The 25,105-nt window shown below is 36.9% G+C and overlaps 1 protein-coding gene across 1 annotated transcript; it reads left to right on the forward strand.

Moving 5' to 3' along the window:
* The first annotated feature begins 685 nt into the window (after nucleotides 1-685).
* Nucleotides 686-21,762, forward strand: LOC309502302 (class I histocompatibility antigen, F10 alpha chain-like). The gene is made up of 7 exons (XM_082174635.1): nucleotides 686-982; nucleotides 3,646-3,837; nucleotides 6,058-6,339; nucleotides 6,473-6,598; nucleotides 7,924-10,351; nucleotides 10,687-16,299; nucleotides 17,611-21,762. Exons 1-5 carry the CDS (start codon nucleotides 904-906, stop codon nucleotides 7,962-7,964), a joined length of 720 nt encoding a protein of 239 aa, XP_082030761.1. The 5' UTR covers nucleotides 686-903; the 3' UTR covers nucleotides 7,965-10,351; nucleotides 10,687-16,299; nucleotides 17,611-21,762.
* The last annotated feature ends 3,343 nt before the right edge of the window (nucleotides 21,763-25,105 follow it).

A 25,105-nucleotide genomic window follows, 5' to 3' on the forward strand; every position in this document is an offset into this window, starting at 1 on the left:
AAAGAATTTAATTTTACACAGAAAATGTAACTTCTGTTCTACACTCCAGTCCAGCGGTGGCGGTAATGCAACAAATAGTTGTTAACCGCCATTTAAAAATAGAAGAAGAAGAAGAAGAAGTATTATTAGGGAGAGTGGAGCTGAGGGAACAAATTAAAAAGGGTTTTAATAAATGAATGGCAAGGAGGGTGGGAAAAGGAAATTAGGGGTAGACATTACTTTTCCATACAACCTAAAGTTAGGAAAAGATGTTCATGTATCATTTTGTCCTGCATGGACTTGGTTAAAATGTGTAGATTGAGGTTGGGGCACTGTGGGTTAAATTATTCTTTGTGCATTGTAGGAAAGCATGTTTCTGGATTGTGTGAATGTGGGAGTCTAGAGACGGTGGGGCATGTTTTCCTAGAATGCAGAAAGTATAGGGCAGAAAGAAATATATTATTTATTAAACTGGCAGGACTTGGAGTTAAGGTTTTTTTCTCTTTTATCTTTGTTTTGTCACAGTGACGAGCATAAACTGATCTTCAAGGCAGTTCTTCAGTTCTTGCATGATACAGGACTGTATGTAAGAATTTAGTTCAAACTTTGACCTGTGGAGGGCAGTAATACGCTCAGCAGCGTCGACTCTACACTGCCGGAATCCTACAAGAAGAAGAAGAAGAAGAAATATCCCTAGGCTTTCTAGTTCTACGCGTCGTACATCCACTTCTTTTTTTTACATAATCGTCGCTTGGAAATGCATGTAAACTCAATATATGGTTATCGCTACTTATTATTTGTGCAATGAGGGACGCTACATTGACATGTCGAACGGAAGTCGCTTTATCTGCGTTCGTCGTTGAAGAAGTAATGATGTAAACATCAGTAAAATCTACACAATTCTCAATTGTTGGCTTTTCAATTATGACGACGGGTTTCCCGAAAATCACAGCTCTGCTTTGTGGTTTGCTTTTTTATTTGACTTTGCCGTCATTTCAAGCAGGTAAATTATGATCTTGTACTGTGATTCAACAGAGAACGAAAGTGAAACACGCTTCCTGATCATAAATTAATCGAATTGAAGCGCTTACACATGCAATATAAAAGTATATTTATATACTCGCATACCTTAGTCAGGTTAGACGCCGTATTGAATTTATCAGGAATGAAAACAAGGATGAGAGGGATAGATTCCAGTCTTTACGATGGCGCGCACTGCATAAAGGTCATATCGCGTAATTTTCATTTGTCATAACTCACAATTTTCAAAACTGTTTTATTGAGCTTTTGTTGACTTTTGTCTTTTTTTTTTTTCTTTGGAAAGACGTTTCATCTGCTGAACAATATGTTCCATTCATCACAGTGTAAAATCCATTGAACACACTGTACTTCAATCCCTCACAGCCTTGTTTTCATTCCTGTCAAAAAATAAACACTGACTAAGTTGTATAACTAAGTTTATTCGAGTTTTGTGTGATTGATATCAGCATTGGACATGTTATTACAGATTCAACAGAATCAGAATCAGAATCAGAAAGAGCTTTATTGCCAAGTGTGCTTGCACCCACAAGGAATTTTTCTTGGTACTGAAGCTTCCAGTGCACATATACAAATACAAATACAACAAGAAACATAGTAATACAAATTCTAAGAATAAAATATATATAAAAAAAAATAAAAAAAAATAAAAGAAAATAGTATAAAAAGTAAAAAAAGGGGTCACAGTTGGGTTTAGTCTGAATAAACATTTACAGATTATGAACATATTTACAGTATTTTGAGAAGTATGAATAATATAAATATAAATATCACCTGAGTTAGAGAATATTACACTAGACAGTGGGAGTCTAGTGCATGTTACAGATTATGAACATATTTACAGTATTTTGAGTAGTATGAATAATATAAATATAAATATAAATATCACCTGAGTTAAGAGAATATTGCACTAGACAGTGGGAGTATTGCACTTGCAGGCATATGCCTTGGGGGGCATGTTAAGTGTTCAGAAGGGAAATGGCCTGTGGAAAGAAACTGTTCCTGTGCCTGGATGTTCTTGTGGCCAGTGATCTGTGTCGCCGTCCTGACGGTAACAGTTCAAACAGGGGGTGTCCAGGGTGAGTGGAGTCTGTGATGATTTTACCTGCTCTCTTCCTCACTCTGGAAGAGTACAGGTCCTGGAGGGTTGGCAAGGGGGCACCAATAATCCTCTCTGCTGTCCGGACTGTCCGTTGTAGTCTCCTGATGTCCGATTTGGTAGCTGAACCAAACCAGACAGGTTTGGTTCAGCAACAGGGTCATTTGTCAGCAGCCTTAAAGGGATAGTTCACCCAAAAATGAAAATTCTGTCAGTAATTACTCACCCTCATGTTGTTCCAACCCCGTAAGACCTTCGTTCATCTTCGGAACACAAATTGAGATATTTTTGATTAAATCTGAGAGCTGGATCACTCCTTCATAGGCTGCTCTGTAATTTCATCTGCTGACCCAGAAAAGTTAGTAAAGACATCGTTAATATAGTCCAAGTGACTACAGTGGCTCAACCTTAAGTTTATCAAGCGACGAGAATACTTTTTGTGTGCAAACCCCCCCCAAAAATAAGGACTTTATTCAACTATTCATTTCTTTCAGTGGGGGCCTCTGACGTGAGTTCACGAGAGCGCAACGATGCATGCGCGAGAACTGAGAAGATGACGCAGATGGGTCTCGATGTAGTGATTAAAATGGTTCTAAAGTGTGCATTTCCTGGATGTCCGAATCGTGAGAAACCAACGAAAATATGTAAAAGTGCCTTACCAATACCGCAAAATGAATGGCTTAGCTTTCACACTTTCCCATCAAATGAGCGTCATCTTCTCAGTTCTCGCGCAGTGGCGCTCTCGTGAACTCATGTCAGAGGCCCACACTGAAGAAAATGAATAGTTGAATAAAGTCGTTATTTTTGTTTGTTTTTGCGCACAAAAAAGTATTCTCGTCGATTGATAAACTTAAGGTTGAGCCACTGTAGTCACTTGGACTATATTAACGATGTATTTACTAACTTGAGACAGCTTTCTCACAACAGATTTCATCAAAAATATCTTAATGTGTGTTCTGAAGATGAACAAAGGTCTTACAGGGTTGGAACAACATGAGGGTGAGTAATTACTGACAGAATTTTCATTTTTGGGTGAACTAACCCTTGAAATTAATATATCAAAAGAATAAGATCCAACATTTTTTGTGTGGTAAGCAAACATGTAAAATGTAACTGTGACATTTATTTACTGTTCCTGATGGTTATTAAGCGTTCACTAACGACTTTACTAAATACAGTCTAGAAATAGTACAACGGAAAGCTAATAACAATGAAATATAAGTGGTTAATAAAGTACATTGAAGTAAGGGAACAATGCACTATTATTAAAGCAAAGTATTTTTCTAAAGACATCACTTTTCCAGTTCTTTTAAAATAGACATTTCTTAAGCTCAGTCTAGAAGTAAACACAGAAATCAACAATAAAAGCAATTCTAAAAGTAGTCACAAGTCATATATGAACTGAATGGGATTCATATATGTCAGTCATGTGTAAATGAAACAGGTATGATTTATGAAGTACACAGCAACATTTGTGTTACATTAACACTGCCTATTGCCTATTGTTCATGCCTGTTTATTCTTTTTAGGAGAAAACTTCTTGTCCTTTGATGATAAAGAGTCTCAATGGGTCGCCCCAGTTCACGCAGCTCTACCAACCAAGAGAAAATGGGACAATGTGCCGATCCTAAACCAATACACCAAAGGCTACATGGAGAAAGAGTGTGTGGACTGGCTCAACAAATTCAGCGAATATGCAGACGAGGAGCTCAGAAACGGCTGTGAGTAAATATAATATTTTGATTATCAGCAGCCGTTATAGGCCGTATTCACATTAGGCATAGTTCCCTTGTACCGGGCTCAAGCGTGATTGTTAATAAGATAATGTTACAGGCCAGAGCACGCATTTATGATGCCACTTTTTATTTTTGATCAAAATAAAAACAGGAAGAAAAGCACTTTTGCTAATAGGCTTCCTAATAGAGTTATCATTTATTCAGTGCAGCGATTTTAATTTAATTGTGCTGCACGTATCAGAATATTATTACGGAGGCAGAAGACGTTGATGGAGGAATTTGCAGTTTTAAGGGCCTTTCACATTGACCGTGATTAAGCAACATGAATGTACGATGTGATGATCCTCTTGAATCGAAACAATAGATCCCTATGCAACTATATAAATCGCGACCAGAATCCAGAATTTCTTTGACAAGTGTGTTGATTTTTCCCCCCATCGCCCAATGATGAAACAGGCTGTCCAATTAAATTTATCTTTAGATCACGTGCCCGGAGCCGATGGTGTTGCACAAAAGGGTGGGGTTGGTGGTGCTGTTTTGAAAACCTGTGTAAACACCGGGTGCTTGTATGTTATGAGTCAGAGAGCATTCATTTGTCATCATATTACTCCTGCCCTTCTGGATGACGACGTCCTGTTCCTTACACAAACAACACTTCTACAGTTGAAACATGAAGGAAAATAGATATATGATTATGCAGATATATGTTCTGTATGTGTTTTTCAATAAAATTTGTTTACATGATAAATGCTAAGCAGGTGCAGCATTCAGTCCATCATAAAACACTACAAATAATTCATGCCTGCCCTTAATCAAAATCCACTTTAGATCGCAATAGGAAGTTATTACAAGCACTCAATGATGGGTTTTGAGCAAAAAACAGTAATAATCTCATAAATTGTGACATGTAGCTTTGAAGCTAGTTGTAGCGCTAATGCACCTGCTGCGATTGTATTTTATGATATATTTGGTCAAAATAATTCTCATAAGCTTTCTGTGTCTACTACCAAACTTGATTTATCTTAATTTACTGTTGTATGTTGTGCAGCGGACACATGAGGTTAAAGCCAAATGGAAAAACCTACGAAATGCATACATGGGAAGACAATGATTCTTGTCACAAAAGTGCACACAAAATAGTAGCTGTTCACGGTTAGCGATCACACTACATGCGTACAACGCAAGAACCCAACTGAACTGCGCCCAGTCCAGATCGCCTAGTGTGAGAACACCCTCACTAATGAACTGATTCATAGGCGCCGATACCGTGGGTGCTCCGGGGCTCGAGCACCCACGTGTGCCAGACTGCCAGTAGGCGCTCTGGCTACATTCATTTAAAATGAATCATTGCAGTTGGTGCTATGTGAAGCGTCTGTCACACTGTGATTGGTTATGTCGCTGTCAGTCGAGTAGTATCGCCCATAGATATCTATGGTATCGCCTCTTTAGTGACCCTGCTCTGTATGCAGCTGCAGAGCAGTTCTTTTAATTCTGTTCCTTCTGAAGAATTAACCGCAATGGTGAGTCAACAAATCTAATTTTTACTGTGTGGACTTGTGTGACAGAGTCCTGCGCGGGTTCGGGTAGCCTACCCGCAAATTTTGCTCAAACGGGTGCGGGTCGGACACGGGTCTAAACACATATATGCACATTTTTAGGAACACATCAACACAAATATGCCCGTATTTCAAGTTAATAAAATAATTTAAAATCCACATCAGTTTATTTGTACCCACGCCCTCCCAGGAGTCTCTAGTCTATACCTACTTTCACTTTTAAAAAGTCATCATAACCGCGCGTGCGCAATCTGCTTGCAGTCGTCGAGATGGATGCTGAGGAGTTGAAGAAAAGAATAGCTAGTGGAGATGGTAAAGTTGTCGACAAAACTGAAGAAAACAATGTTGTGAAAGGCTTTACTGCATGCATTTTCGTGTTGGATAGCTGCAAATGTGGAACTTTATCGCGGAGGAAGCACGCAGATAACTGGTAACAAACCAAGCAGTTCTATCGAACAGTAGGCTATTTTTCAAAATTAACACTGTTAAGTGTCGGCCGCTGTCCATTTCCTAAGGTTCTGAAATGCAAACATTTTTTGACTATTTATTTATTTATTTATTTATTTTATTTTTTAAAGGGCGTGCGCCCATGAGCACCCACGGAGGAAAACATAAATCGGCGCCTATGAACTGATTCCTGTGTTTTCAGCTCCTCCAAAGGTTCATGTGTTTGCAAAGAAGTCTATCAGGGACAGAACCAAGCTGAAACTGACCTGTATGGTCACCGGCTTCTACCCCAAAGACATGATGGTGACCATTAGGAAAGATAACACATCTCTGCCTGGCGATCAGATTTGGTCCACAGGAACCAGACCAAACCATGATGGAACCTATCAGCTGATGAAGAGTGTGGAGATCGAGGAGGAAAGAGCAGATTATGATTGTTTTGTGTCCCACAGAACCCTCAAAGAAACAATTATCAAAACATGGGGTAATTAAAGCGGTTACACATAGAGTCAGAAATATAATCTGAAATTGGGAATAAAACAATTGTGAATTTAAATTTGGTTGGTTTGTGATATCCGTAACGAATACAATTTTTTATATTTTATGCATCTGTATAGATGGAACATGCAAGGATTGCTTACAAGAGACTTACTTATTATTGACTGGAGTAGCGATTGGAGTTGTGACTGCACTGGCAGTTGGTTCTTTAGTGCTTTTCATCTTAGTAAAGAAAAACATTATTGGTAAGTAGTGACTGATTAATGATGATCCATATATTCCACTCAATCTTTTCGGTTTTTGTGATGTAAATAATTACAGGTAAAAATTGGCCAAAAAGAGATTTAACTGACTTTGAAATGATGAAATGGATACAACACAGAATGAAAAGGATACAACAAATATCAAAAATAAACATTCATTGTGACCCTGCTGACCCAATGAGCAATTCATCGTCTGATGGTCATGCCTTAATTCTGAAATTTCTATAGTGTTGTGTCCTTCTCATGGGCATTTCATAATATTTGACTAAAATATGCTTAATATATATGATCAGATAATGGAATCATGGGCGTAGCTTAACGTTTTTTTCTAAAGTAATCTTACAAATTTACACTCCCTGTACCAATCAAGTGGTTGTCATGGCAACCAGATACATCGCACATGAATAATTTGCGCTACATCCATTTTTGCCGGGCTAGCAATAGACGCATTGGAAATAATGCAATAATGTTTGTCAAAACAATGTCAAAGTAGGATTTTATTAAGCAAATCAAGGAGTGAATTACCCAAAACAGATATTTTTTTAAGAATTAACCCTCAGGTGCTCTTCGCGTGGCGGTCAAAAATGACAGATTTAAAAAAATGTTTTAATGAAATTAATTTACTATATTTTAGTTTGATAATGTTTTTTATTTAATATTTCGTATTTTTAGGGGATTGTAATGTACTAAATTATATTTACGCAGTATTATAATCCATTTATTCACTTTTTTGAGCATAGACCTGAAAATGTAATTATCCTCAACCACCACCAATGTGCAGCATCCACTTGGATAATGCGACGGCAGCCATATTAATATAAATATAAATTTACAAGAAAATCTACACAAGCTGTGTTCAAAATTTGACCTTGATATAAAAAAAAAAGAGCTTTCAGCTTTCAAAAAGAGCTTTTGTTTGGCTGCAGTACCAAACGCTTCCACTAGATTGAAATCGTATAAAAAGTATATAAATTCATGTCACATAACAGGCAAGCAGTTTATACCGTAGGATATTATCCGCCAAAATGCAGATTCATCACAAAACAACTTCTTATGCAAATGAGATTGGGGGAGGTATTAGGAAGTTTGATTTGATTTATTAATACATTACTACATTATATGCATATTTAATTTTGAGTTGAAAATATTATTAATTAAAATTCACAGTCACAAGCTTTCAGTCACAAGCTACTCCCTACTGGAATTGTTTTAGAACTGTTTTTTTGTTGTTGTTGTTGTTGTTTTAAATTACACTTAATTTACATTTTAAAGAATATTTAAAAATGATTATATCTCTCATGCTTTAGGTAGCAGAGGCAGAAACAGATACTGGCATGATGATCTCTAAAAGAAGGTACGAGTATTCATAATATCCAATCACTCAAATATACCAGTTTAGATCATGGATAGGCAACTAGCTCTCACTCTGATCAGACTCACCTGATCTTATTATTATTGTTAATAGTAATAATATACACTTTCTCATACTCATACACATTTTAAATGAACAAAATATGTGATGATGTGTTTTCCTTTTTTCTTTAGTTTTCTGTAGCTGTGCATGTATAAGATCTGCAAAGTTACAAAGCTCAATGTCTCCCACTAAACGATTTATTCATAATCTAAAGGCAGATCCAGACCTAGCTAAAATGCCTCGATCGAATTCTCCCTCACTTATTTACTGTAAGTCACTATGTGGAAATATTTGCATAATGCAGCCCATATAGTGAAGACACACCGCCGTTCAGCCTTTCATATTCGCCTCTTAAGCTTGGTTTATACTCGCCGCGTCCGCAAAAATGACGTCATCGCGGAGTGGTGCCCCATTCTGCCCCCTACCCACTGAGATGATTGGACGTTGTTTTGTGCTGAAGGGAAATTAGATCAGATAATGCTTGCCCACAATTTTGCTTCTGACCCACAGCTGATGCACACACGTGTACAATGAATGAAGTCTGAAACGATTGCAACAGGACATGCAGATTTCATCCAGTCAATGATGTGAACTTTATTTTGAATATAAGCAACCGATTAAAATTCTTATCATTAAATAAAGTCATGATTCCACTTTAGTTTAGCTTGTAAGTGAAGACCCGCTTCGGCAGATACACCTGATTAACCATCACAGTCATGCCGTTTCCACAGCGTTTCATTTGTAACAATTAATGACGTCTCCTGCCCCGAGCATAGAAGGAAAAAACACTTGACTACCTTAAATGTCTCCGCTTATCTTGGATGATCAAAGCTAATGTTGAGAGAGATGTACCTACCTGTATTAAAGCTGCTGTACTAGCATAATTAACTACATAAAAAAAATAAAAAATCATGATATAGCTTTAACGATAAAAGAAGATTGCAATTACAATAGCAAGTCTTTGGATGTCTCTTCTATCAGTAGCTGCGCAGGGATTGTCCTCTTAAACCCACAGTGGAAGCTTAGCCTCAGAAACTAAATGGTCTAATGATATTAGCACTAATTATAAAACTGCTACTAAATTTACCCATGGCTGAATGGATTGCATTGATTGGCATTGCCATGGGCGAGACCTAACTGCATCCGAAGATGCGCGACTTCAAGGCGATTCTGTCCGAGTATGTAACCAGTTTTGCGCTTGTCCAAATTAATTGCTTACATTTAAAAAATGAGCCTAAATAGCAGAAATTAGCCTTTTTAATGAAAATAAAGGTCCATGTTTAATACAAAAATGTTCATGAAATTAAAGATGTTTAATGAAATGAGAAAATATTTAGTTATATTTAGTTCTATTATCACAAGTATAATAATCTTAAAGTTTACTGGATTTTACACTATTCTTTGATTCTGTTGTAGTGTCGTGGAAATTTTAAACTGTATATTAAACTAACTGAGTTTCTAACATCTAACCTTATAACTTTAACATCTAACAATTTGAACAGGATGTACTGTGACAAAACCAATGGAACACTTTGACTGTGTGCGTATGTATGTATGTAAAAATAACAAAGTTTGGGAAATGAAACTAGACAGTCTGTTAGAATCTTGTGATTAACGAATGAAGTCATCATTAAAACAGTTTGCTTGTGCCAGTGACAGAGGAAAAAGGTTGGGGCTTTTGAACCAATTGAACCAATCATATTGAAGGTGACATGTTAGTCTTATTTGTTTTCTCGATTTTATAAAAACTGTTGTATATGTGTTTTACGGAGGGAGTCTCAATGGAATTTGTCTGAGATCCTCCGGCCTTGCTTCTTGGGAGAGATTCCCTGAGAACTGCTCGGGAAGATCTCCCGGCCGTGATTAAAGCATTTGAAGGACATTTGCTGATGTTTGTCTGTTAATTTCTGCTGCGCAGCAGGTCAGTTTAGGGAAGCAAGTAAGTTAGTTTAGGGGAACAAGTTAGACTAGGTGACTTATTGAGTGGGGACGTCGATTTGTAGACGAGACCCAGATAGACTAAACGTCGACAGTAGACGTTCGGGGACGTCGATTTGTAGACGAGACCCAGATAGTTAGGTTTTAGGGAAAAAATCCACTACAGTAGCATGGATTGTAAAGTGTAATAAAAAATAAACATCGTCACGTGTGTACCTTACTACTTCTCACCGCTGCATCCTGATGGTTTGGAGAACAATTACTCACTGCAATTAAACTGATAATCAGATTTAAAAGATTTTGAACAAAAAAATGTTTCTTACCTTGTCTATTAAGGGCAATGAGCAATGATTATGGTTAAATGCAACCAAGGTATACGTTGAGTATTTTGTTTTTTGTATTAAAGGTATAGCGGAGGATCTTTCCAAATTTTAGATAAGACCCACCCTCTCCACTTTTTGAAAAGTTTGATTGATTCACCAGAATGATTGACAATTAGGAGGACCAATAGTATAGGTTACCCACCAGGAAGTAAAACATCCTCCGCTATACCTTTAAGAGTGCTTAAAAAAAGCTGTCAATAAAACTTCTGCAAAGCAACTTGTCATGCTGGAAACCAGATCCGGGAGGGGAAAATACCCTGAGATGCTGCAGTACTGAAACTTGCTTTTTGTTTGAAGTTTTGTTTGAAAAAGAAAGAAAGGTTAATTAAAGAAAGGTTAATAAAGAAAGATAAAGAAATAAATGTGGAAACAAGATAAATAGATCAATATTGTTATCCTAAGATTTATGAATTTTTACATTTTGAAATCAATTAAACATTGCAGAAATGGTTACAATTATAAATAATAATAATAGGAATATGCACATGTGAAATACTCTGTGATAATTAGGAAATTTTGAATCATAAAGAGACTTTTATGAGTTAGACTTTAATTATGTATTTATGTAGATGCGATATATAAAACTGAGCAATAGAATTTAAGCAATTCACTGCTTTTGAATTTAGGCAATCACTTAAAGTAATGAATAAATAATAAGATATTAACTGCACGTGTTTAAATATTATACTTTCTATCTAAAGGTGTCTAGAATTTGTATCTCGTTATCCCTGGGAGACAGTGTGGAAAAATGTTTTTGATCCATGAGATTCTAAGAGTCAATGGTTTATGTTTAACTAGGATAATTGTTGTGCATTGTGCATAGTATGAGAATGAGATTGTGTGACCAATTTAAATATAAATTGTGATTTGAACAAGCACATAACAGACATCTTACAGTCATTTTATTTTGGTTTCTTGTAAAAGAGAAAAGACAAAGAATTATTTTCGTTTACATTATACACTATTCTAAGAGTAGTTTTCCTGTTTTTCCTGCTCCTTTGCAAAGAAGAAACGCTTGCTTTTTTCCGCAATGAAGTACGCTTTTTAATAAAATGAGGAACTGCTGTGTTGATAACCAGGTGAGATTTTTAGTTATTATTCTGTAGGTTTAATGTGAGTTTTGCGGTTCTCTGAGTGTTCAAGATTTCAGACAGCTTGTTGAGTGGGGATGACTGCAGAAAGACAAAAGAGGAAGTGGGGCCTGCAGCTCCCCTCCTGAAAGAGGAAGTTGACACTTCTGAGGGGGGTCAGAATGGACAGTTCAACTGAATGACAATCCACACGGAGAGACAATCCAATGGATCTTCCGTGTGGGCTAGGTGCTGCACTTTCAATGATCACTACAGAGACTGCTTCAAATTTGATTATTATTTAACTTGATTATTTTTTTATTATCCACTGGTTACAGCAATTCTTCATATTTCTTCAACTAACTCTTTGAATCTGTTTTCAAAAGGTAACATTAACAGCCCGCAAGAAGTTCAATAGCAGAAGTGAGAGCATGACTCACCAATCTGGATATGGCAGTGAGGTTTATGTAAAAGCATGTATTGATGCAGACTTCTCTGGAAAAGACATTATGGCTATAAAAGCAACAATATTGGTCACTCCATTTCATTTAAGTAATTTAGGTAATTTTCTAGATTCAATGAAAACAATGTTTTCTAATTCTAAACTTTTGAAAACACATGCTGTCATCACCAGGGGTACAAGATGGAAATGTTTTATTTTATTTTATTTTATTTTTGTCCATGGATCGAAAATTGTGTGAAGATTTCCAAATCTTCTTTTAAATAGCTTATGAGCAACAACAAAAAGTTTGAAAAAATGAAATTGTGCAATGAATGACAAATTGCATTTGAGAAATTAAAACTGACTCTCTCAACTGCAACTGAAGGTCTATACGGTTATTATTTAAAGTGTTTAATCTATTTGATTTTGAAAAGGTTTACGTTCACTGTGTTAAACTTAAACACATGGCGACTGCATCGGACAATTGAAAATAAATATCCTAACGTTTAGACAAGGGGAATGCCACAGTGTGTCTACGTTCAGTAGCTTCACTGGAAAAGTTGTTACCATTCGGATTTGGTGGTATTCCACTCCTAATAAATATATGTTCCCCATTCAGTTCATAAACTGCTAAAGCAGACAAAAGGTATGATTCTCTGGCCAGAGAGAGGGGTGTATGAAAGTGTATGAAAGTGTGTGAAAGATGGTGTTCTGAGAAACACAGAGACAAATAAATTGTCAATCAAAACAGCTGTATCTAAATTTATAAAGTGGTTTCACAGGGTAAAATATGACCCCACAGGGTAAATATGCCCACAGGGTAAATTATGACCTGACAGGTTAAAATATGACACATGGTAAAATATGACCCCACAGGGAAGAAAATATGCCCAATAAAATAACGGCCATGGTTGGTTTTTTTTTTTTCTTTTTTTTTTTTTTTTTTTTTCAATAAGTGTTATACAAATATTGACAACACCACACACATGATACAAAACCCAAACAAAGTGTAAAAGACAAAGCGTACAGCATACAATGATTATTTGATATTATAAAAAAAATATAGAGAGAGAAAGCCTGTATCACACATTCAACATGAAACAAATAAGAACAGTAATTGACAAGACAAAAAAAAAAAAAAAAAAATTATATAAATAAATTTGGGGATAGATTACCATGAGGGTGGAGAAGGAAGGTTGTGTGTATGTGTGTGTGTTTGTGTGTGTGTGTGTGCGTGCGCGTGCTAGAATAAACATTATCGTGCGTATAAGTTTGTGTATGATTGAGTGTTTTGTGTTTGAATGTTGAATGTTGAAATCAGCAGGATTGGTATAGTATGAATTGATGTAAGTACTGTGCCCTAGTTATAAGAGGGGATGGGATGGGATGGGATGGGATGGGTTGGGTTGGGATGTGATGGGTTGGGTTGGGTTGGGTCAGGCTCAACGGATCTTTCCTCTGACTGCTCCAGCCCTCACCGGGGCTGAGAAGCATATTAATCCTAGGGCTTCGGACATGGGGGAGTGGGGAACTTAATCCAGAAGCACTCTGTGCCAGAACCCCTCTCCACTTCTGCCCTCCCCTGCCCCCGCCGTCAGTTATTGTCCTACTGATGGGCCAGCTCATCTACACACCCCACTATCCCTGTGTTATGTCTTCTAGGGTCTAAATGAAGTCTAAGTGCATTAAAAGAGGTGCGGCGCAGGGGGTAGAACTTATTCAGAACCACCTCAAGCACCACCCATTTCCCTACCTATTGATTGATTGTGTGATTGAATGTGTGATATGAGATGCATTAAAAAGAGGTGGAGGGCAACAGTGCAGGACCTCTTCAGGCCTCCCACACAGCACACCTTAATTCTTGAATAGGAATGTGAATGTTGGCCATCTAGCATGAGGAGCATTAAAAAGTGAGGTGTACAGAGTAGAGCCGGCCCCAGCAGTTGCAGTGGAGGAGGAGGTCCGTGGAGGCGCGGTGAAAGGGGAGACATGTTCTCCCTCAAGATAAGCACCCCCCTCCAGCCCAATCCACCCACCCCCCTCAACCCCCTCACAAGGGAGCCAGTCTCAGGCCTTTGGAGGTAAAAGCAGCACAGAGGAAAATTGCAGGTTGGCGGTGAGCCATTCTGGAGAGGAGATATAGCGGAGCGTTTTGAGGCTTGTAGTGAAAGGTGAAAGAGTTATCCCCATCCTGCTGATTTGTCCCTAATGTTGTAGATATGTAATGTTATGAGAAATGAGTTATCTAAGTGGTAAATGGGTATGGCAAACGATAGTAGAGCAGGTTTGCTAAGATTGATGAATGATAAATGAAATCGCGAAAACTGAATCTCGGCCAGCGGAGCTAAGAATTTAGAAATTTGGAAAGTGCTAGCCAAGTGGATGGGGAATCATTTGAGTTCTTTCCAAGGGGGTTATTTGATATTTCTACTGAGATGTGATCCAAAAGTAGGTTTTTCCAAATAGCGATATGGATTTTGTTTTTTGTTTTCCAATTTATGAAGATGGTTTTCTTGGCGACAGCTAGCGCGACCAGCAGAGTTTTACTGTTCATGTGATTCAGGTTGATTGTGGAGATGTCTCCGAGTAGACATAGAGATGGGAATGCTGGGATGGGGCAGCCGAAGAAGGCGGATAAAATCTTTGTAACCTTTTCCCAGAGTTGTTTTATAGGGGTGCAGTGCCAAAGTGCATGAATATATGTGTCCCTGCAGTTTTGAGTGCAGTGTGGACAGATGTCTGAAGTGGAGCCCATATGAAATAATTTCCGTCCAGTGAGGTGAGTCCTGTGGATAGTCTTATTGTATTAGCTGTAGGTTAGTATTTTTGGTCATGAGAAAAGTATTTTGATTGTATTTGCCATGGTTGATTTTGACTAACTATCCTGAGCTGGGTTTATTGTTGTGGCAGAAAGAAACAATGCCACACCTGCACAGCGTATAACTTTGGGAAGGCAGAGAGCAAGCAAGCTTGCCCTGTCCACCCCATACTTAACTTTTCCCTTTTTATAGGATGTCATGATTAGTGATCGGCCGATGTATCGGTTTACCGATATTTTTCCCGATATTTAAGCATTTTCCCATAATCGGGTATCGGTTTTGTAATATCGGATTCGCCGATAAACGACGCCATCTTGTGGCCGTTTTGAGAATTCCGCCATTGCAGTCCGCGTCTGAGGAGATCAGTCAACCACAACTCTGTGCACAGGTAAAGCATATGTTCTGCTTGCTTTGCTTTAATTATTCAACTTTATTTAACATAACAGACATGCAGAAATGAGATTTGAGACATAAATGCCTGATATAGTTTATTTATACAGCTTTGTTCTAAAAAATTGTGACGAACTCATGGAGTCACGTAGCGTAGGCCTAATCTGTCATGTCCTGCCCCAATAAAGACGTAACTTTACATGAATGAAATAAAACAGACATGAATGAGTGCATGTTGAAAATAAAAGCGCTGAATTTAATTCTCTATCTGTTGTATTTGATCACCATTAGTCTCGGGAAAAAAAAGTTCGTTCATATTGCTGAGCACTCACGGGTTGATGACAGGAATGCTCAAGCACAGCCACTGAATGAAACTTTTGACAAGATTATCTTGTTTAAACACCCTAGATTATATTATCATTTACTACATAGCAATTATTTCGCTAATACACATCTAAATATACCGCTTTGTGGAAATTAATTATTTATTATCTCCACGCGCGATCGCGGTTGAGTAGTGTCAAGTCACAATACCAAAATTATGACTTTCGATACAATACCTGATTAAAATACCTTGTTAACATGAACTAATAATGAACTGCACTTCTACAGCATATATTAATATGTGTTAATGTTAATTTCAACATTTACACATTCAAATAAAAAATTGTAGGCCTACTTGTTAACTTTAGTATGCACTGTGAACCAACATGAACAAACAATGAATTGCTGTATTTCTGTTAACTATCAATTAATTGAACGGCCATTCACTGCCATTATAAAGCTTGGAAGAGGCAGGACATTTTTATAATTACTCTGATTTCTAACGATAGAGATTATATACCATGCTATGGTATACTGTCATACTGCCCAGCCCTAATGTGCGGTATGGGTGGGGCAATGACAATAATTTCCATATTAAAAACCTAGAAAATATGGTTTCAGATGGAGTAAGTAATAGTTTATAGTTCATTTTTGAATATAAAATCACTTTCATTTTAGGGTGATCTATTTAAATGCATATTTCAACCACTTACACAATGTTTTTTTTTTTTTTTTCTATCAGATTATTACCTATCTGGGTTTGGTTGGTGGCTTTGACCTGAATAACACCGTGTGGAGAGTGCTGAAAGGCACTTTTACAACTGCTGTGGCACGTTATGAATTGGAGAGAAGTCAATGGGAAGATTGGTGTCCAACGCCTGGTCGTAAAGGAAGTTGTCATTGGTGAGACCTTTTTTAGAAGTCACTTTTATTTGTATAGCACTTTGCACAATTCATGGATTTCATCAGGTCCCTTTCCACAGGTGTATTAATCAAGCACAATGCAGTCTGCATTCATAATCTAGGTGCTTGATTTTATACACCTGTGGAAAGGGACCTGATGAAACCCATGAATACACAACTTTTCAAAACCGCTTCACAGAACATTGTATTTTTATTTCTGTTATCTCAGTAATAGTAATAGTCACAAATTCATTGTTCAGAGCTTAAAGGGATGGTTCGGAGTAAAATCAACCTATAGGGTCATTTGCACCATGAGATCGAGCCAAAGTCTCATACCAGCGCATGCCTACAACTATCTGTATTTAGTTCATTATCACTGTGTATTTAAAGGGTTAGTTCACCCAAAAATGAAAATTCTGTCAGTAATTACTCACTCATGTTGTTCCACCCCCGTAAGACTTATGTTCATCTTCGGAACACAAATTAAGATATTTATGATGAAATCTGAGAGCTGTCTCACTCCTCCACAGGCTTCTCTGTTTTTGAAACTTGCCAGCCCAGAAAGTTAGTAAAGACATTGTTAAAATAGTCCAAGAATACAGTGGCTCAACCTTAAGTTTATCAAGTGTCGAGAATACTTTTTGTGCGCAAAACAAGCAAAAATAACGACTTTATTCAACTCTTAATTTTCCTCTAAGTGAGTTCACGTAGTGTAACATCACAGTGCTTCTGTGTTGTACGTCAGAACGTAGGCTCACGATTGGCCAGCATCCCACACATGACCAGCGTCTGCCAATAGCATTCAGTACTTGGCCCATTATTGTTTGTGTGTTTCTGCTTCCAAATTGTCTGGCATCATTGTGGATTATCTTGAGTTTATTTTGTGTTAGTAAAAACACTTCTTTTGTAGACTCTGTCTTTGGACTAAAACATGACATTAATGCTATCTGTGTTGGTGTGTTTTTACATTAGAGTGTGCATGTCTTTAAAAAATAAAAAGCAGAATACATGCAGTGCTGTAAATTTTAACCGGTTGGTGCAAAAGTATTCTAAAAATCTAAATAATTTGTCATAAGGAATTATGGTATAATTCTGGCCCACATATTGAAAAATACAATTTGCAATTCCTTTTGAAAATTTACTGGAAAAAAACTTTCATACAGTGGTAATTCAGAGGTGTTTAATTTGTTAATAATTGCAATTAAAATATTAAAGGAAATTTACATTAATGATTTTTTTTTTCATTATCCTTTAGCTCTAGCTTCCTGGTTGTATTGCTGCTAACATTATTTAAATTCTTCTTTATTGCAGGTGCAGTCAGGCAGAATCCCCTTACTGGAAAAGGTCAACACATTGCCGACCCTCATTGGAGACTTCTCTGCACATCAACACACTTCTCAACTCTTTACCTTTCAAGTTTGCTTTAACTTTCTCAATTTCTCTTTAAAGTTCTCTTTACCAAGTTGCTGTGATTTTATTTGTATTACTCTCATTAGACTAATTGAACATAACATTAATACACGCTTTGATCGAGTGTTTTGAACTTTGGTGTAAAAAATTAACTTTGAATGCTATTTACTGTATATTATTAATTTGTATTCTTAAATGTTTTCAACTGAATTCTACTTAAAATAAGTAAACTGAGTAGCTGTAATTCTATGTATTCTTAAATGTTTTCAACTGAATACTACTGTAATTATTATTCAACTCATGCTGTAATTATATTTATTTTTATGAAATGTTTTCAACTGAATACTACTGTAATTAAGTACAACACTTTAGCTGTAATTATTTAAATGCTTGTCAAAATAAATAGTTTTAAGTACATTTGTTGTTGAGTGTTTAATTTACCTGTGAGTTAATAAGACTTTAAATACTGTCAGCTGCATGAGGGCCACATAAGGGCCGTTAGATTTTAACAGAACTCAACCATACTAAAGTTGCATACCAGGCTCACATATGGGCCACATGAAATTGTAGTATTTGGCTCATGCTTGGTGGAGTTATGGCAGTCCTTTGGTTCAGTTCTGGCAAAGGAGATGTGGGCCATATCTGGGCCGGCAAACACAAACTAATCTGGGCCACAGCTCAGCTGTTTATCTGGACCACATCTTTGCCAAAGGAAATTTGCTGACTGGGACCGCTCTGTGGAAATTAATTATTTATTATCTCCACGCGCGATCGCGGTTGAGTAGCCAAGTTATAGTTCTGTGTAAATGCATAGATAAACAGCACTTTGTCAGAAAGGATTTCATGATCTAGACCGACAAAAACATTATTAATAATTAATAACATACTAGTTGGAAAATGCAAATATGCTGTTTTGTTTGTTACTTTCCTGACAATGTTATATTCCAGCTAATATTATTCAGTGAATTAATATTACCCAGTGAATTATTCCTCACTCTTTAAACCTATTAAACGGCACATAAACCTTCTAAAACTGTTTAAAATGAATTACATTTCAATACAAAATACAATACAAAAAATACCTCCAACATGTGGAACCACTTAAAGATACATCACTCAACTATCTTTGAATATATGTTAAATAATTTGTGTGCTTTATTTTTTACCTCATCAAAGCTTTTATTTTTAAACAAAGACACTTAGTAACAGTGCACTTTATTTTTTGGACTCAGACCCCTCTATTTATTTGTGTATAAATATAACGTTTTTTTTATGTATGCAAGGAGGGAGTGATTGTTATAAACAAAATGGTTTGTTCAGTTCATTTGTGTTGTAATAATTGTGTCAAAAACAGAAGTATAACAGTAAATAAATATCGGTTCTGCATATCGGTAATCGGGCACATAAACATGCAAATAATCGGTATCGGTTATAAAAAATCAATATCGGTCGATCACTATAGTCATGATGGACCTCATCGAACAGAACTGGTTCTGTTCCAAATGTATAAAATATTGTCTTGTTACTGTTTAACATGAAATTTCACAGGTCTCATCAAAAAAGGACGACCGGCCAGACAAGCAGATGACATAATACATGTTGTCTCTAACAAAAAATACTTAAGGTCTCCATTCACAGGTTGTGCACAAACAAGGTCCAGTGGAGTGCGGTTGTGTTCTGAGGAAAAATGATTGCAACTATCAGCAAGGTTGGAGAGCGTGACACCTCCGTCCAAGCATCTCGACTTACACCAACCAGCCTCAGCAAACCTAAACGCCGACACCAACGACAACGCACAGCGTCAAGTGGGGGATCAAGGACGTGCTGCTAGTAACGTACCTCCCTTGCCAGCGAGGGAAAGCCCATTGCAACGGTTCGCAAAGAGTCACCCTGGTGAAGATGGACCGTCCATGGGGCAACGAGATGATCAACACATCTGGAGGAAGATGTGGACCAACTAATGTTTTAAGCTTAGTATAAGAATTAATTTGTGTGATTTTTATTGATGTTTTATTTGGGTCAATCAAACTGTACGACTGAGAATTGATATAGATCTGATTTGAACAATTACTGATTAATTTGAAAATATTGAAAATCTCTTAATTCTGTAGAGTATAGGGACTCTAACTAGGTAAATTACAGTAAAGATAATAAATAATCTAGGGACTATTTTTGAAGAAACTTGAGGGTTTTAAATAGATGCTAAAAAATAATAATTGTTCTCTAATAAGAGAGAATGGGTGATAAGTTACTTTGCCGGACTAGGTCCGAATGGATAATTGGGTAGGTTTCTATAGCGATTAATTAATGACTACATTAAATATATTTTAGGTGTTTCCATTTGCTAAAATAGCAAAAGAAAAACTTTCGAAAGGAGATTGATTTTGGAAAACATATTTAATTTCTGGATTATTATTAGTTAAATAAGTTACCAGTGTGATTATTGAAATGTTCCTTTCATGTATTGTCTAATATCTGTATTTGATATCTGAGAGGTGACTGCGGGTCTAGTCTATCTAGGAATGCAGTAACAGTGCTTGCTTATTTAGCCCGGCTTCCAGAAATGAAATATGGACTCGTTTTGTTGAGAAAGGTCTTCAACGTGTTAAAAAAAAAATGTATGTGGGGGCACAAAGTTAAAACCAAGACCAAGAGAAATGTGACACAAACATGTTAAATTTAATCTAAAATGAATATAAACAGTTAAGACATTTCAGTGAAATAGAATATTTGCTCATAAAGCAAAATTCTAAAAAGCTTTATTAATTCAGAATGAAGTTACAGATTTAATGATCTGGATCAATGGATCCATTATGAACTATTCTGCATTGCCAACAAATAGAGGCAGGACATGTTATGTCCATCAGTTAATTCTGGAGAAATAGGATTTTAGGATAGGTAATTAATGATTAAATGGCATATCAGCTAAAGCTATTATCATGGCAACAGCTGGATGAGAGTTAATTTTAAAATAATGACATTGTTTGAAACAAAAGAATACAATTATTGATATTTGTGTTAAGGATAAAAATGAAAAGTTTTTAGAATTTTTTTTTTTGTTAGATTTTATTACACAGATCCTTAAATAGATCTGACTAAGTAAAAGCTAGTAAAATATGGTTAATAAAATTGGTCCAGCAGTAGTATCAGCCTGTTAAAGGCCCAATAGATCAATGAGATTTGAAATTTAGCAAAGGATAATGAAACTTGACTCAAAGTTAAAAGGCAATATACTATATGTTTAGTGTTTACTGAAAATAGAATTAGATTGCTTGAAGATAGAATGTTGAGAAGGAGATGAAGATGAGAAGATGGTATGTGTATGTGGTAACATTGGAAATAGGTGGTATTTTAATTACAACTTAGGATGCTGATTGAAGGAATATCTTACAGGTATTATAAAGTAGATGATGAAACATGGAAAAGATTAGAGATATCAGGTGGTATTAAAGTCACTGACTTATAATGGGATGATTTGGTAAAGGTAAATTAGATTGCAGGTAAATCATGCAGGTATGGAAAATTGATTAGAAGAATTTAATTGATAATGGTCGTGTGTTTGATTACGACCAAAGAGGGGAACTGTCGTGGAAATTTTAAACTGTATATTAAACTAACTGAGTTTCTAACATCTAACCTTATAACTTTAACATCTAACAATTTGAACAGGATGTACTGTGACAAAACCAATGGAAAACTTTGACTGTGTGCGTATGTATGTATGTATGTAAAAATAACAAAGTTTGGGAAATGAAACTAGACAGTCTGTTAGAATCTTGTGATTAACGAATGAAGTCATCATTAAAACAGTTTGCTTGTGCCAGTGACAGAGGAAAAAGGTTGGGGCTTTTGCACCAATTGAACCAATCATATTGAAGGTGACATGTTAGTCTTATTTGTTTTCTCGATTTTATAAAAACTGTTGTATATGTGTTTTACGGAGGGAGTCTCAATGGAATTTGTCTGAGATCCTCCGGCCTTGCTTCTTGGGAGAGATTCCCTGAGAACTGCTCGGGAAGATCTCCCGGCCGTGATTAAAGCATTTGAAGGACATTTGCTGATGTTTGTCTGTTCATTTCTGCTGCGCAGCAGGTCAGTTTAGGGAAGCAAGTAAGTTAGTTTAGGGGAACAAGTTAGACTAGGTGACTTATTGAGTGGGGACGTCGATTTGTAGACGAGACCCAGATAGACTAAACGTCGACAGTAGACGTTCGGGGACGTCGATTTGTAGACGAGACCCAGATAGTTAGGTTTTAGGGAAAAAATCCACTACAGTAGCATGGATTGTAAAGTGTAATAAAAAATAAACATCGTCACGTGTGTACCTTACTACTTCTCACCGCTGCATCCTGATGGTTTGGAGAACAATTACTCACGTCGCCCCCTATCGTTTCAAAGAATAGTACAACGGTGAGCGCGTTAAGTATAAAGGCCTCGTCCGTTTGGGGAGGTGAGCACACTGGCAGCAGAGGCTCACGCTGCAGAGACAGGTGTAAGTATAAACAAGTGTGTGCATGTGCGCGTCTAGTGCATCATTAAAGGGACAATGTGTAGTTTTTTAGGTATTTTATTATCTAAAATCAATATTTTTATTCTTAAATATGTCCTCAATGGTGTACAAATACCTCTGCTAATTATCTGACTTATCCTCGTAAACGAAGAATTTATTATTTTTATATACATGGGACGGGTAGGTCCACGGAGGCTTCCATGTAGTTCCGCCATCTTGAAAAACTATAATAGCAGAGAGGGACAAAAAGTACTAGGCCAACGCGTTTCCACAACGCATTTTCGTTCAGAACCAGCGTCACGTGACTGAAACCAGCAGAAACGGAGGAGCGGAGCAGAGCAGTGAGAGGCGCCCCGGCAAGTTTAAAAGGCTGCACTGTATGGTTAGTCACAGGATAAGGAGTCCTCGTCGTCGAAAAAGTCCAAAGTAGACCGTAAAAACGAAACGTGACCGGAGATCACAAAAAACAAGGGTTGATGTCGGGATAGCATTTTCCAGGTGGAAAGAGCTAATGCAGGAGAAAGCTTTCAAAAGAGACGCTGAAGTTGCCTGCTTTCTTCTCGACAGGCAAGTCAATATTACGGTCTTAATTACAAGCTTTTTTTCATTGCTTGGTTGTGTACTTTATTATATAGACAGACAGTAGAACTCGATGAAGTGCTATTAAAAGACATCCTGTCATAGCTTTATGGTACGTAACGGCTACCGTAGATGCAACACGCATTTGAAAAAGCGAGGCGCTGGAGAGCAATATTCGTTTGAATGCAAAATACAATTTCACCACTAGATGGGAGAAATTCCTACACATTGTCCCTTTAAGCTGGGTTGTGCGCTACAAAAATTAAGTCATCGCAGTGTGGGCGGTCGTGCGCGTTGAGTGCGCAAGACTCCATTTCGCATGGCGGTGTGAACGGCATTTTTTTTTTACTTTGTGCGCGGCATAAATGCCTCGTCTGTTTGGGGAGGTGAGCGCGCAGTCAGCGGAGACTCGCTGCGGAGACAGTCGAAAGTTTAAACAAGGCTTTAAAATGCGACCGGTTAACTTGAGCTTCAAGTTGAGAGACATATCGAATCAACGGGAGATTTTATCAGATGGTTCCTGTAGACTAAATGGCAGCGTCTCAGTGTCACACACACTGCACATGAGTTAACCATGCCCACTTATTTACATGTCGCGGTATACACTGAATAAAAAAATATGTGATGGTTGACATTTTATACCGTGGTAACAATATATATTGTCATACCGCCCAGTCCTATATGGAAATATGAGTTGTTCTAATATTTAATTACTTCCAATAGTGAATTATATTAACATAACTACTTATGTCTGTGATTTAGTGCGAGAATGCTAGTAACACAACGCAACCCTGAAGTGTCAGCAGAGATTGTGTCAACTAGACTCTCCCCTGTGAAGGCCTCATCAACACGACAGCCATTGGCACTGATTGGCACCTCAACAAATCGGTGCCTGAATCATAATCATCATCATACACTGTTCGTTGGCCAGAGGAGAACTGGCCCCCCGACTGAGGTTTTTTTCTCCATTCTGTCACCTGATGGAGTTTGGGTTCTTGCCACTGTCACCTCTGGCTTGCTAAGTTGGGGTCACTTACAGGGATCCGTAAAAAATCTTAAAAAGTCTTAAATTAGATTTTTAAAATTTAATGCCATAAAAAGTCTTAAAAAGTCTTCCCAGCTAGTAGGGAACGTTCTCGGAACGTTGGCTAACATTCCCTACAAGTTTGGTTCATGTTTTAAAGAAAACATTTGAATGTAATGTTCAAAGAATGTTTTAAGGATGTTTTCTCATTTCATAATGTTTCTATAAGGTTAAATGTAAACTAAGATATAATGTTTTAACTGTAACATTTTGAGGATGTTTTTAGAGAATGTTATCCTACACAGCAAAAACTCCAGTGTTAAATTAACTCTCCTGGGAGTTTATTTGACTCCACACTCAAAGGGTTAAAGTGTTAAAATATGAGTGTTAAATGAACACTGAAGAGCGTTAAAATTAATGAGATAATTAAGTTATTAATTGTGTGATGATTAAGTATTATTGAAGACACCTGATGTTAACAAGCAGAATCACCGAAGGAGAAAATCGAATTTTAAGTTACCATTATGGTGATCGGTGTTTGCTTTAGTTGGGCTCTTGACCCTTAAACAATTAACTTTAGGTTTTGTTTGACTGTTGTAGCCGAGTTATATCAGTCAGATGAACAAACAAAAAAGGTGATCAGGTGGTGTTGGTTATGTTTTGACATAATCATTAATTGACCTGAATCACTAAACTCATTTACATTTAGTCATTAAGCAGATGCTTTTATTTAAAGCGACTTACAGAAGACTAAAGTTTAGAGAGTTAGGTTTGCCTTGTTGATTACAGTAGCCCAGTGATTTTATAGCATACGATTTGTAGCATTCTCTACAGTATCAAAAAAATGTTTCTTAAAAGTTCTGTTCAAGATTTTAAAAAAAATGTTTTATCTAGACACACAGACATCAATATTCAGCCTGTGAATCTCAACAATGGTGACAATAATAAAGCATGTTGCAGTGCATTCTGGGTGCCACCAATCGAAACTCATTCATGGCTCCCATCATGCATTGCAGTATGAATAAATTATGATCTGGATTGTCTTATTTATTTCATTTGCCACCATTGTTGAGATTCATACACTCAATCTTTATTTTTATTTTTTTTTTATCAAAACAACTTTTAAGAAATACTTTGGATTATATTGAAAATTCTGGATCTCATTTTTTAGAATCACAGTGATGCTGTAATCAACAATATAAATCTAAATCAGAGATTAGACTCTAAATGAGTTTTGTGATTCAGGTCAAGTGATGATTATGTCAAAACATAACCAACAACAT

This window comes from Leuciscus leuciscus (genome assembly GCF_965113295.1).
Source record: "Leuciscus leuciscus genome assembly, chromosome: 1".
NCBI classification, from domain to species: Eukaryota; Metazoa; Chordata; class Actinopteri; order Cypriniformes; family Leuciscidae; genus Leuciscus; species Leuciscus leuciscus.